At 35.7% G+C, this 15,357-nt stretch overlaps 1 protein-coding gene across 2 annotated transcripts; it reads right to left on the bottom strand.

Annotated features, from left to right (window-relative positions):
* Positions 1 to 1,888: 1,888 nt before the first annotated feature.
* On the bottom strand, positions 1,889 to 14,726 carry ZMYND11_1 (negative regulation of extrinsic apoptotic signaling pathway; the record flags this gene model as incomplete). Of its 2 annotated transcripts, XM_012939936.3 has the most annotated exons (5): positions 1,889 to 4,337; positions 5,500 to 5,979; positions 7,055 to 8,349; positions 10,544 to 11,754; positions 14,331 to 14,587. In XM_012939936.3, 5 exons carry the CDS (start codon positions 14,585 to 14,587, stop codon positions 4,032 to 4,034), a joined length of 3,549 nt encoding a protein of 1,182 aa, XP_012795390.1. In that variant the 3' UTR covers positions 1,889 to 4,031. The 2 variants fall into 2 exon arrangements, with proteins under 2 accessions (XP_012795390.1, XP_051072382.1); XM_051212226.1 differs by having other exon boundaries at positions 1,889 to 8,349; positions 10,544 to 14,726.
* Positions 14,727 to 15,357: the final 631 nt, after the last annotated feature.

The following is a 15,357-nucleotide window of genomic DNA, read 5'->3' as shown; positions in this document are numbered from 1 at the left end:
TACATGCGCATAAACCGTCCAAGTAATCAAAACTAGAGATTCTAGATAGCCAATCATATTAACTAAGCGATGAACAGGAATAAGCTATTTGATCAGAAAATGAGTGTTGTAACTAAATATGAGCTATTCTTTTAATAGGCGAGGAATAGAAATGTTTGTACCAACATGTTGCACACCAGATGTTTTACAGCTAGACATTAGCTGTTACAACACACACTAAGCGTAGATTAATGTGTAACAATACCAGTTATTGAGATTCGGATAACCTAAAGGATGTGTATGCCCCATGTTAACATATACTGATTATCAGATTGTATATCGCAATATAGGAAGACGATATTGACATACTCTTTTATGCAACACGCTGCACCAAGTTCAGATTCGTGAACAGAAACGATGGAAATAAACGAGCTCAAATTACGTGTTTTAGAACAGTTGATGGTAGTACGGTCCTCCCCGTCTGTATTGCCAGCAACCATAGAAGTATAGGACAAGGACTCCTCTGTATTGACCGAATTTCTATTCGACTTTCAACTGAAGACGATATATTGCACTGGTTAGGTAGCCCGCCAATAGCAAACAAACCAGTCGTGTAAGTTGGTCTAGACCAATCCATTTCTATTCTGTATACAAATAAAAAATCTACAAATCTCACTTAATACTACCACTTATTCTCTTCGTTTTTATCATTGACCTACAATATAAAGTATACAAACCTAAATGGTTGCGCTTAAAATACACAGAAATAGAGAACAAGGACAATTAGGATGCCTAGTCTATCTACAACATACCTACGAGTATGTATTCGACAATTTACAACGGCTAGAATGATATAACAGCCGGAGTCAGAGGAAAACATTGAGGACAATGGTTTGCAGTCTCCATACCTGAATACATAAGTACCAATTTGGAAAATTGGACAAAGCCCATCATATTTGTAGAAATAAAGAAACCTCTTTTATCAATTTACCATATAAGAGTTAGTCTCAAACTGGAAGTAGAAAAAGGTCGAACTTAGATTTCGAAAAACAAATCTCCGTACGGGTGGAAACTAGAATATACGAGCAATGAATTCTTAAGAACTGTGAAATAGCCTGTGCGTATAAGTCATACATTCATCGAATAATAATAATTTATATTCTGAAAATAATAATTACAGAGTGAATGGATTTGCAGAAAGCCATAAAAGTACATTTGGTCTATCGATTGCACTTGTAATAAACTAGCAGAGATTATACTCAACCATTCCAGAACGAATTAAAATCGATTGACGATCTGAGTCAAGTAAGTACAGACTTGAAATATTACTGAACATTAGAAACTACTATAGTGACGGAAAAAATACAAAGTCTAGACATACAGGTCTAGCGATAAACTGTTAAATATGTTAAGACCTAATAAATACAAAGAATATGTGCTTTTAATCAGATAACAATCCTATTTTATATTGGTCCAATGGACAGTTAAAAGAGATCGATTTTAATCGGCCGTCCAGTCTTAGTCTTGATTTTGGTTGGTCTAAAGTACACCTAATAAATTGTCTAAAAACAGAAACCCGACTCTAAACTTCTAGTGACACCATAGTAACAGGTCCTAGCGAAAGGTCGTCAAATTATGCATTTGGAGATGGTAAAGAATACTTGTAACTCAGGATGACGTTTTGTTCTCTTAAGTTTAAAGAACAGAATACCCCAGAGTAACTGAATTCAATGTTGTTATGACCATTCGTTTAAATAGAACAGAATAAAAGTGAATCAGGTGGAAACATACGACCACTATACCCCCTAAAATACACAAGTCCAATAGTGTTCCTGAGAAAAAACGACATACCATAACTAGAAAAAGATTCCCAATCCAAAAATTAAAAAAAATTGACAATGTTAGAAAGAACACTTAATATTTTAAATTAACTTGTGCAATAACGAAATTGCGAAATGTACATGTACACTGCCATATAAAAAAACTAAACTTACTTTGCTGGTGGTTGTACTGAAACCAACCAAAACAAAATGGAAAGAGAATGCACATTACAGTATGAAGAAACAGAATTAAGTAATAGCGAAGAAATAATATTGGCTTCTCACATATCGACTATTTACGGAAATGGATTTTAAATCAAGTTGTGTAGCAATAAAGTTTGGGAAATTTACGTGAGGAAAAACGCATGATCAAGTTGAACACACACGGTGGGTGTGCGTAGACACCAAGATAAATCCTTAGAAAAACATTTTTGAGACTTACAATCGGTGAAATAATAACAATAGTTGAATGAAAGCACTTTATATATATAAATAATCACAAATTCAGCGAGACTTGAAACGAAAAAAATGTATCTATACTGCAACCTATTTCATACTGAGAACCCAGTAAGATATCACCTTAACAATTTGAAACAGGGATTTCAAAACACTCCGATTGTGCATAATCATTTATATCAGAGTAGACTACCATTAAATTCGAAAAGCGGTTTACTTTAGGATAAAACATAACGCTTAACAAATGACAATAACAACAAAAAAATACATACAAGTATACAAAAAACAATAAAGAAAATTTACAACTGTTTCTGTACAGATAGAAGAGAAAAGAAAAATAATTAATTATTTGCTTCTAGTACAAAACGAATTATTATGAAGTATTTTGAAAACATATATTATTTATTATACTATATGGGTAACTGCTGCTATATAGATTTAGAGATAAGACAAGTTGTGAATCCATGTTGCTAAAATTTGCATATATATATATATATATATGTCTTATTAAATTTTTCTGCCACTACATCCTTATCCATATGCATATGGATGAACGAACTGTGAGTGTGCGTTCCCGTTTATAGATACGTAAAAATTCCGACCTCCTATCAATAGCAATTTTTAACAAGACAAGCAATGTAGGAATATACTGCAACAAAAGAAAAAGGATTCTTAGGACAGAATAATAATCATTTGAAAAATACTAATACACTGTTTTAAAATATTACGCAAAAATGAGAGATTTTTAGAAGCAAGCAGAAGACGAGAGCTTAGATCTATATGAGTTATCGTAACTAATACATAACTACAACTATTAAATTGCTAATTTAATAAGCATCTTGGATTTGTTGCAAAACAACATTAAGTGAGACGTATGTACATATACAATAGATTAATTTTTAACGAAGTAGTATGAAAGGGAAAACATAAGACAGGAGAAACAAAGATCAGATAGTATGAATCACAGACAAAAATGAAAAGATATAGAAAAATAAACAAAAACAGGGAATTGATTTACATGTGTATATCTATGCATACATATACGATTGTGTATTTGTGCGTGTGGATTATCGAACACACTGAAGAATGTTAAAGTAACAACAAAACAAATATACTTAAATGAGCGCAACAAAGCACAAATATCAGACAAGAGGATTGAAGAAGTGAGATACAGGATACATTATGTTACTTGCGCTTCACAGCACTAATATCATAAACGAAGTTAATAATTGCAATGAACTAAGGAAAATTCACCAATCTGCAAATGATCAGTTTAAGAAAGAAATATTAAATCTATCTAGAAGTATCAGTAATGAAATAAATTTATTGGCTCCTGGGTTTAGTGTAATCCTAGGTCTGTCAAGAAAGAATAGTTATGATAAAGCTCATGATTACTAGTTTTAGTATCATTAGTTCTACTTACAATAATGACAAAATACCAAGAACGCGTTATTATCACAATGCCATCATGAGATAAAGAAAGACTATACACTACCAAACATACTATGTAGCGAAAACGATGTGATTGAGCGGCGCTCAACAGTCCAAGAGACTCTGACGCGAATAATAATAATAATAATAGGATAAAATTGATTCTTCCATCCCTAATACGGCTGCCAAACTTTAAAAAACTTAATTCTTAAAAGTAAGTTGAGAACGACTAGAAATGGGGTTGAAGGGAATGAAACTGAGTTGAAGAGTATATATATATATATATATATATATATATATATATATATATATATATATATATATATATACTTGGTCTATAATATGCTAGCTACGAATTTGTTGTTGCTGTTGTGACTCTGTTCGACGACGGCAATCGCGATTATGCTGAGCTGTCCAGTGTTCAAACTGGCATGTTTCAGAACAGTATGCTGTCCCGGGACAACAGTGGTAGAATGCTTCATTTAAACACACTTGACACCATGTTCGTTGTTTAACTCGTTTAATCTCAGCTTCATGTGCACGACGAAGTTCAGAGATTAAAATGTCGCGTCGATGAACTTCCTCCCGAGCTTGATCTCTCTCAGTTGTCAAGGCAATAAGTCGATCAGCGTATATCCGATGAATTCGTTCCTACAAACAATGAGATAGAAATGTTTGTGGATTTAAAATGTTGACATTGTGTTGAAATAAATATACAGCTAAAAGATGTGCATATGTATATACATATGGTTAACATTTTAGAAATCACGTTATTAATAAAGAAATTCTTAATAAAGGATATCACAAAAAGTAGATGAAATATTATAAAAGCTGACTTTTTACTGAGGATTCGAACTTAACCAAAACTAGTGTAAGACGTCGTAGGATTAAAGTCAGGAAAGTACAACAGAACTGTCGATAATAAGATATCTATGTTTATTACTTTACTGATTTATTTACCTTACTAAAGTTTAATGCACTAGGTCCTAGGTTGTAAGAAAACATTCCCTGTCTGTCCATCGAATTTCACAAATAAAAACGACTAAAAAAGGACGTTAAAAAGTTTTAGAAAAACACCCTTGACAATTCGCAAGCCGTGTTTATCAAACAGAAACATAAATTAATGTTTGAGTTCAACTAGGTACACTATTAAACCAGTAAATAAACTAACTAATTAACAATCTTCAGAGAGATATGTCTACGTTCGCGAAAGCGAAATTGGATCAAAAGGCTTGTTTAACTTTGGATTTAATGGAAACCCTGATAGGTAGTTAAGAGAGATTTTGTGGGTTACATCAATTTGAATAGCGAAGGTACAACCAAGTCTTTTTATTAACATGGTTTACTTTTCAATCGAGCTTGATGAATCTGGAAAAGAATAAAATTGTCCAAGTCCCTTAAAATAAGGTCTCTTGACTTCTTGATGTCACAAGAGCACTACATAAAGAATAAAAGGGTTAAAACGAAATGATATTTTAGTAAGCTTTGTATTAAAATGAGGACGGAGTTTCTAATGTTTAGTGTGTAAGTGATATCCTTTTGGTGTTGTAACTAATTAATAGCACGGGTACATGAGACAAGACAGTTGCTGTTTAGATTAATAATCTGAAAATGATTCATTATGTGAGTATATTAGGTGGAACAACACTTGATGTTGTATAAGAGGATTACAAGACAAGTGATATAAAATGATGGTTTCAGTAACAAGAGAATCAAAGAAATTAGTAGGCAACAAATATAACACTTTTTATAATATTAAATATTCATCAAAGGAATAGGTAATATAATTGTATATTTCAAAATTAAGACACACCTCAGTTTTTATCATATTGCTATCAGACTGCAAATGAGCAACCAGTCCACTGCCATTGCCTGATGAGCAAGAAAAAGGTGCATTCCCTAGCATAGTTGCTACTTCACCAGGTGATGCGTCTACTGATTTCGGATCACTTAAACTAGAACCTAAACCAGACGTAGACGAAAGAGCAGCTGGTGACACTGAAGAGTAACATGAAGAAGATGCTGAAGAGTTCGAAGGAGGAGTTGGACCGGTGGAGACATTTGCTCCAGTTGGATGAGTAAGCTGAGGCGCTGCAGATGGCTGATCATTAAATGTAGACAATATTTTCGTCCCACTAGACCAGCCAGAAGGATGAACGGTTTTAGAACTGAGTTTGGTATTGGGGCTATCAAAAGCGAAATTTTTGACGGATGAGTTGGGTGCCGAAGAACCCAGAGATTTATTGTCAACAGAATTACTACCATCGCCAGGAATGCGCAGAATTCCGGTTACCTAAAAAAGGAAACGGATGAACAGTTTAGCTGCAAAAACACTGATTTACATACCATACGAACACTTGTTACTTCGACCTATAACTTGATTTCTTACTAGCCAAACTTCCAAAGACTGACATTTTCCTCATCTCTAAAGAAGCTTGAAAGTAACGTACATGTAGGTTTAGTTAACTTGACTAAGAATGGCGAAAAGTTCCAGCGTTTGTATTTATTAGATTTACCAATCAGATAATAAAACCAATAGCTACGAAATAAACTGTTTAGAAAGGATTGAATGCCATTCAGATCAGAAACGCGAACACCGAGACTTCATACATACACAGGTATTTTACAGTTTAGTAAAAGGCTACGATAGCAATAAGGTAGTTAAAACTAGAAGGAACTTCTTATAAACAAAAACGAAAAAAGTAAATGTAATTATTATCATTTTCTAACATGTATGTTGTCAAGATCCTTGGAAAGTTCATTACGATATACATGGAACTCTTTAGAAATCAACAGCAATGTGTCGGTTAACCGAACGTAAGTAGTTTAAAACGAATTGGACATTCTTATTTAGGCATATTTTAAACGAAGCTACACTTTCGACGAACCAACTGATTAGGTAGTCTATGTGAGGATCTTTGACAAGTTTCAAAGTCACAATATAAATTCAAATCAGAATGTAAACGTTTACAATTGAAACTTAAAAGAAAATATTACTTTAGAGGCAGTCATTTATTTAACTTTTTAATTGGTAGTTTTGGTGAATTATTTTTGTCATATTAAATGATACAAGAATTGTTGTGAGCGAGTAACCGCTATCTAAAGTTAGAAATTCATCAAAAGCAAGGGACCTTCAGTAACAAGATCACAACACAGGCATGTACTGACTTGCTAAACAATCTCACAGTTAATTAGAACTAGTGTTTGTACAGACTGCGTAGTGCTTTATAGATAGGACCATGTAAACCATTCGACAAATCCAGTAAATGCTAAGAAATTATTATTATTAGACATATGATCAACCCACTAGATTATTGGTTAGATCAAAAAAGTATATGGCAAAAGAGAACCAGTTTGGATCAACTTACCTTTTCAGGTTTTAGACTCTTTTCCGGAGAAACCATACAGAATCCGACGTCTTCATCCTGATAGTCATTATTCAAATCTGTATTTTTGAAAGTATTTATAACAGTAGATCGCGAAGACGGTCGGAAATGTCCCTTCATTTCCAAGTTATGGCGAGACGACTTAATTGATTTAGTTAATTTGGGAACGTGTTGACTACTATCAGCTTCTTTTGTCCCTTCCTTATTATCACGTGTTTTGAGAGTTAACTGACTTTGGAAAGGTGTTAAGATGTCTTTTGACGACTTTTGCTTGACTCGAGCGGTCGACAGTTCGTCATTTATCTTTGGTTTTAGTGTAGAGAAGGATAACCGTAGAGCAGGAGATGAAAGTGTGGATGTTGAAGACAACGAGGAAGAAGACAACTGAGATGATGATGACACGGTGGAGGATGAAGAAGAAAGAGAAGACAAATCCGACTCTGCATCTGATAAGGATGAAGGCGGTGATAAAGAACACACTGGATGTTGTTTATCTTCATCTGCAACGGTTAGCCTATCTGAACGGATAGGAGAACTTATCGGTATTGTAAGAAGACAATGCTTGTTATTAGCTGGGGGTTCATAGGTATTTCTTGCAGATAACAGTAACGGGGTGGAAGAACAATCATCAGAATTTTCGGTAGCACATTTGGCGCTCGCTGAAGGCAAAGAGGACTTGGTAGATTTATGAGTCTTGGGCGGACGTCCACGTGATTTCTTGGAAAAATCAGAATATGTTGAAGAGGCCGAAAAAGCTGATGAATCAGGAGGGGTATGGCCACCAGAAGAGGCAAGGGCAGGAACAGTTGTACGGTCCGATGAAGGACCAGATGCAGCAGAGGATGAGGAGGACATGCTGTGTACAGGTTCTGTACGCACGACATGACTGTCAACACAGGTCAATCGAGGGAGAGACTGATTGGTTTCCTTCACAGAAAGAGGAATGTCGTTGTTTTCACTTCTAAAAGGCAACGGCTTAATGCGTATAGTCCGTTGTGTTTTAGCCGCAAAAGACGCTGTTGAAAGCTCGGATGAACTAGAGTCACAGCTCGGAGGGACAGCTGATATGCCGTTGGAGAAACTAGGTCTTGAGTGTGCTTCGTTGCATCGCTTTCTTTTATGTGACTTTCTTTTTGTTGGAGTAGGTAGGAGAGGTATCGATAGTTTCATAGACGATTTATTTACACTTGGATTCTCAGGAGTAGGCTCTGAAATGCGGCACTTGGTTTCCGGACCATCACTGTCACTGTTCAGTGACGATAAGGAAGTTAAGTTATCTATAAAAATGAAGTAAAAAATCAGACCACTATTATTATCCGTATCAAATTTATGAATAATTTCAACAAACGAATAAAGTAAGCTAATGATTTAACATCTAATTATGAGATTCGCTAATATTTTTGTCTTACTATGAGGCATACTGTTAAAAAACAGTTAGTGATAAGAATGCTTAAGCAAATGTATCTAAACAGTTTACACCGTTTATAACGATGAACTTAATGAACATTTTATTCTGGGAATTCGAATGAAAGGAGTTAAAACCCCTTATCTCAAAACAAATCATCGTGAAATAACTCCGTGTTTAAAAGTGGAGTTGACAGCTTATACAACAGTATATAAATTAAATGCTCTTGTAGGAATATTAGTGTATATGAACTGTACTTACGACAAAAAACCACTTATTTTTATTAAGATAGGCTGCACAAAGACATATGACCTGTGTCAATCGTGTATTGGTCTAAGTTGTCACCCTACACCAAACGGAAGTTAACAAAACCAAGAAAACGGATATAGTTATACCAACAGTTGTGAATAACTACCAGAAAGAAAGCAAAAAAGAACCAAAAAATAGATGAATTAATAATGTGAAGGGTATAGAATTAATGGGTCCTTATCACAGTCCTTCCATAAAAACTTAGTTTTTGACCGATAGAAGCGACTAGAAATCACATGAAGGTTACTAACAGAACAACAGGGAAAGAGAAAAATCAATGAGCTACTGTTGGATCGATACATCCCTGCCTACTTGTTTATTAGGCTTCAGAAACATAATTTAGTCGGACCTGAACCAAAATTTTTTTATGAACATGTGCTATTTAGGAAAACCAATAGGTAACCAATTGTTTTACAGTTAAACCAGATGAGAGGCTTGTTTATCTGGTTTCGCTAACCAATCAATATCAATGTCTAAGAATAAAAGATCATAGCGATATCAGGACATGTGCACAACGGTTATTAGAAGACGAGATTATGAAAGCGAAGGTAATTTACTTTAAACATGACAAACAAGAGGAGCAATGATTCGTCTATTATAGGAATGAACATTTTGAAAGTCCTTATTGTTTTATTAGGACTGTACCTTGGATACCTAACCTTCCTACTGCCGTTAATACCACTACAACCGCTACTGCTGTAGGATTTAACCTGACAATTCCGTCTCACTATGCTAATGGGATATGGCAACCCGAACCGTTGTACACATGTGTCGGGTCCTACGTTACGTCTGACTGACTGACCAACTGAGTTTTGTCAATGTCCTCCGGAAACCAGTGACTAATAAAGATTAGATAGAAAAGACGAAGTGTGCCCAATTTGGGTACGATGACTATGGATACCAGCTGAAAATGAAAATTTATTTGCAGACTATTTGAGTTAGTTAGAACGGACAATGAAACAGACAACTCATACCTAATTTTAGATTGAAAGCTATAACGCAATCATAAATAATGACCGAGAACCTAAAATTGGTAAATTCGATTTCCAAAAACTAATTAATAGAAATAAGAAATTTAGCACATTCCATGAAACCACAAGTGGCAATAAAATTCAGCAAAATGCATAACCCGTTTCCTAAAGGGACTAACCATGTGTAAAATAGTCACTTTAAATTGTTTGAGTTCCTGAGATCTGAGCTTAAATTTGTATTCTCAAAGAAATCATATTTTCACTTTTTCGACACTCATCATATGCTAGAGAATGGTCTAAAAGCCACGACCAATGAAAGCAATTTGATTTCATCCGATACAAGTGAGGCTCAGACAGTGCTTGATAAAATCTCATAAAAAGTCTGAGACAAATATGAAGGATGTATTGGCTGCACAGACAACAACAGTTTATGAAAACCACCAGTAGACCTAACGAACGTTCGACGTACTAAGCATCTAGAAAATTTTTATAATTGATAAATAATTTTTTGATGAATTGACAGAAAAAGCTGTTAAAAACTTGGTATTTTCCCAGAGAAATTTGAATACGCTAGATTCTACTTAATTTTTACCGATTATGAAAAGCCAATAGCAACTGCTTGAGCTTTAAGATAAATTTAATTAAGAAAGTTTGAAAGTGTGAAATCTCTTAAACTTCTGAACAACGAGGATTTAAAAGTGTGATAACTATTTATTGCTCTAGACTGGAGTTAAAATAATGCACGGGGGTACATATAATACAAGTAGTCTTTGTGACTACTCTTACCTTCAGTAACATTCTTCATATTATCTGACCAATGTGAGTCACGTCGAGACGTAGAATGCTGTGACACAGGACACCACACAGGTGAATTTGCTCCAGTGGATTTACGAGATTTGAAAACCTGCATTTCAGGCGATACGTTGAAATCTTCATTGTGAGATCTAGTAGATAGTGGACGCCTACCAGGTCTTTTCTTTTTTAAAGGCGGAGAAGTAGCACTTTTCAGGAATGTTCCATTAGATATAGACACACTGATTAGATTGTTTCTTATGGAATCTATCGAGATAGGTTCAGCCAGCATCTTGTTTGGCAGATGATCAGAATTCTTCATTTGCTGATCAAAAATAGCTTGGTTTGTTTTGTACTCTTCAGCTTCATTCAGTGCTTTTTTCAAAGGTGGTGTTTCTCGTAAACCAAGTTCATCTGCTGTAAAATTCATATCAAATGCTCTCGCTAGTGGAACAAAAACTCTCTCATGTCGTCCACCAAAGCAAACTACTTCGTAGCCCTCCGTACTCTCATATAACATTTTGCAAGGACGAAAGGACCACCCATTGTGTTGGAACCAAAGGAGACGATGAGCAACCCGACAAGGTGCTGTTAATTTATTTACTGATGCTGAATGAAGACGCAAGTAACAATCTATGCAAAAAGATGATTCTCGCAATTCTCGTTCTAGCTGAGATCGTATCTGTCGAGCCATATTGCTCATATCGTTTTTAGAACCGTAAAAAATGGCGGTGTTGTGAATTAGTAAATCCACATCAATCAGAAGGGAGGTTCGATTAGGATAACAATCTTTAGATGATGGATCTGCTCGCATACGTTCGGTTATAAGACGAGTATTAATTTGCCGTAATACGAGGTAGTTATTTCGTAAAGGTTCGTTTAAGTAACCAACAACCTGCATTGTTTTCCAATTGACTTTGTTGCGGATCCGATCAAGGACAACCTGGAAGATTTTATGTAACTCCGATGGGGTGCTAGGATTTGATATATTAGATGCTCGCGACAACCGCTGGCAAACAGGACATGGGCTAGTAGGTGGGAATCCACTAGACATATTTGAATCGGCTTCGGATCCACCAGATTCACACGGTATAACAGAGGACAGTTGTGATGATAAGGCAACTGGCAAGCAATCGGGGTGGTATACTCTGAAACAAGTTGGACAAGATACAACATGACCTGGTCCGTGACATTCAAAGCAATACCTGAATTGGGAGAAAAACAGATACAGCGTTAGTTGACTAAAAACTGGACAGCACATTTGAAACAAAATAAGTTTTTGTGGTGAGATGATGTTTTTTCTTTAACGAAGCCCAGAAGCTACCACTGATTTCCGAAAAAAGCCAATGACTTAAGAAATGACAATCAGTAAGGTTTGAATCAGAATTAGGGATTGGAGAAACAAAAACACTTAAGATATGTCATAAATGTGCATAGTTCTTAGACGTCAAACCTATCATCAAGATAGCTGGTACAAATCAACTCGGATAGTAGTATGAAATAACGCTGCCTAATATATATATATATATATATGAGCGATTTTCCCAGTATTTTGACAAAAATGAGACGGATATGTTAACTACTGGAACGAAAAATCCAGTGTTTTTGCACTAGTGAACACTATGTTTAGGAATAAAGCCGCTTGGATAGATTTATAGCTTCATATGGTCAACAACCACCTAATTTTAATATTTTAGAGACACTGATAATGGATTCTAAAAAATGTAGCTGGCAGTTGGTGCTGGTTCACGTTGGTCACATCAATCGACGAAATTACTGTTTGTGAACAAAAATAGCTCGACGGTATCTTGTGCGTCCTTAATCGTCATGTTCTGTAGAACATTTCGTAACAAAAATACTAATCGACCAAATAAGACTAAATTAGTACATGGTAACGAATCGTGGAGCACGTGACTTTACACTGAGTCATGAATACTACATTGCCGAGAGATAGTTGAATAATCAATATCACTGAGATGGTGGAGGTTTGTAGCTCAGGTGGATGATTTTCATGGAGTTTCGCTACATCATACGTTCTACATTGTTAGTGTGGCGCATATGTATTTGGTGCCTCCTTACACCAATGTTTGCGATCAAATAAAAATATAAACGTAGCAGTTACTTCACTTAATACTTGCTCATAGCCTTTTTATCGCTCACTGAAGTATTTAGCCTTTTTAAGTTGGTTTCCCACAGATTAGCAACTCGGAGGGAACAATAATAATCGGATATTTATCTACAAATGACTGACCTCAACCTTTTGACATTGTGCAGCAGCAAAAAGGTGCACTGACATCGTATTCACTCGATAAGCGAGACAATATCTTACCCGAGCAATGAGTGACTTAGATTGCTGCATACTAAACATGTCTTCAGCATTCATGTCGTATCTTGACATTGAGTAACTACATTTTAACTACTTCTAAGCAGTATTAAGTCAGACAAATGACCCACGACCTGGAAATGGCTGAAACGTAAAGTGGTAAACGTCCCCAAAATCAAAAAACGTGACTCGAACAAAAACTAGAATCCTGAAGCATATGCTGCAGAATGTGTAATACTACGGTGACTAATGATTCGTCACGAAAAGCCATTGAATACATCTAGGGCAGTAATTTCAGGTTTTTTGGGCACGCATTGCAGTTATCTACACCGGGAATTTACACACCACTTCTCAGAGCTAGAAAAAGAGCCAGTTTAGAAAACCGCAAACATACGCGCGTGCCAACTATCACATTGAGATAAAAGATTGTCCATTGCAATGCATGCCAATACAGCTTTTGCTTGAGTGTGAATATTCGAACTTTCCCGAGCTTAAAGGTGAATACACATGAAAATTTCCCTTAGTCCTGTTAACTCATACAGTGAATATTATGTAATATAGTTACGAACTGCCATGTGTTGTCAGATGAAATCGTCATTATATTAAATATCCGTTCTTACTGAGCAAACCTACCTACATTACTACTGTCATCTTATCTTTAGATTCGTCTCCAGAATATTCCGAAAGCCGAGTGGGACAGATGAACTTATGGAACGTACCTATCGTGCAGTTGAGTTACTACTGTTGGAACTAGTGATTTTTTGTCTCACTGTAGGCCCCACAGATACTCGGTGATATCAATAAATTCAAGAGCTTGTTTCCAATAAACAACAAATATTATTATTTACCATTACAATATTATATATATATATATATATATTTTGGTGGAACTGGGTGTACAAAAGTCATCTCTAGAAGTGACGGAAGCTTTGTTGTGGAGCTAAAGAACAATTCGGCGCAAGATTACGGAGAATTAGTAAAAATGATGTCGCTAAATTGCAAAAAAGAAATTGGTGCCTACTCCTCCTCTAGGATGCTTACACCATCCCAGTTTACAAACTAGTAATGCAAACAGCCGACCAATCCGCAAGTAGCTACTACTTCAAGAACTAGAGTTGAGTATTGTTACATAAGCGAATAGTTGTCGCGAAAACAACCACGTGACTACTACCGACCTCTCAGTTTCAGTGTACCAACAAGTCCTAAACATCTCAAGCTGTGAGAATTATTGCGCTGTGGTGTTTGGACGTTTTATTGTGGAATATAAGGCCATGTGTAACGTTTACATAATTTATCACAAGGCTATTTATCCCCTAAAAGAAGTAATACTCAGTTACAACACGAATAACGTTGCCACCTAAAAAAAAATCAGGTATTCCGCATAAAAATTATCATACATGTTCACGAGCCTCAAAAGGAAGAATATAGATATTGAATCGGGGCTCAAGCCCAACCTACCAATCATGTTTATCCTTCACTTTGGGCATTGGATCGCGTTTCACATAACAGCGTTGGTTACATTCTATACAACCATCGCTTATAGCGTTTGAGAGTTCGTTTTGCAGTTTTCCTGCAGTGCATCTAGAATCACATTCTCTTTGAATAAAGGACAACAACTCGTGAAAAGAAGATTCGATGGAATCTCTTGAGCATGCTTCAATTGCATTCCACACAAACTGGAGATATACAGGATCAGTATACCTCCTAACTGACATTTCGAATTTAAACTGGATGAATCATAAGCCGTTTAAAAAAGTTTAATGGGGGAAAGAGTTGTCATAGATTAATTGGGCATAATAATCACTACAATCTCTCAGATCCCAAGAAGACGCAGACCCAAAAGTCCGCTGCAGATTCATAAGCATAAACTCAAACAAACCCTTCAATCGCCAATCCTCTTCAAACAGAAACCGTCAATAGGACTTCTCTGGAGATTCATGTTTATTGTATTGAAGGAAGTTATGGGCAGGGAGGAACAAAGGCACTTGTTCTTATTTTTCATTTACCAAAAACTATTAAATATTATTCAACATGATTATTTGACATATTTTAGGAAGTTAAGGTCAGTATCTCTCTATAATTTACTGATATTTTCTTCTCTTTTGTCGTTAAGTGCACCTAGACTTCTACCTGGCGTCATCAGTGATACACTGCTATTAGACACACAAGCCCGTTAAGCTAAAGCTTCTATTCGAATAGAATCCCGCTAACAAGCAATACGTCATTGTTGACGTCCCTATCAAGAAACAACTCATGATAGCAGCCAAGAAGTGGATTGTTAGCAAAGAATTGTGCCTTTATCCAACGGGCCTGGTCGATATCCACCTACAAAGGTGCGACCAACCAGATGACAATAGGGCAGTTCTGAAAAGTAAAATCATTAACGAGTTCGGTAAGTAACAAACATAGAAACTATGATTCACTATAGATTCTCTGCAGTCGGCGAAAGATGTTTTACTTTCAATGTAAATACTGGGATCTCACC

Source organism: Schistosoma haematobium, chromosome ZW (assembly GCF_000699445.3).
Source record: "Schistosoma haematobium chromosome ZW, whole genome shotgun sequence".
Lineage (NCBI taxonomy): Eukaryota > Metazoa > Platyhelminthes > Trematoda > Strigeidida > Schistosomatidae > Schistosoma > Schistosoma haematobium.
The sequence above is the reverse complement of the archived record's forward strand: the minus strand, read 5'-3'. Positions and strand labels throughout refer to the sequence as shown.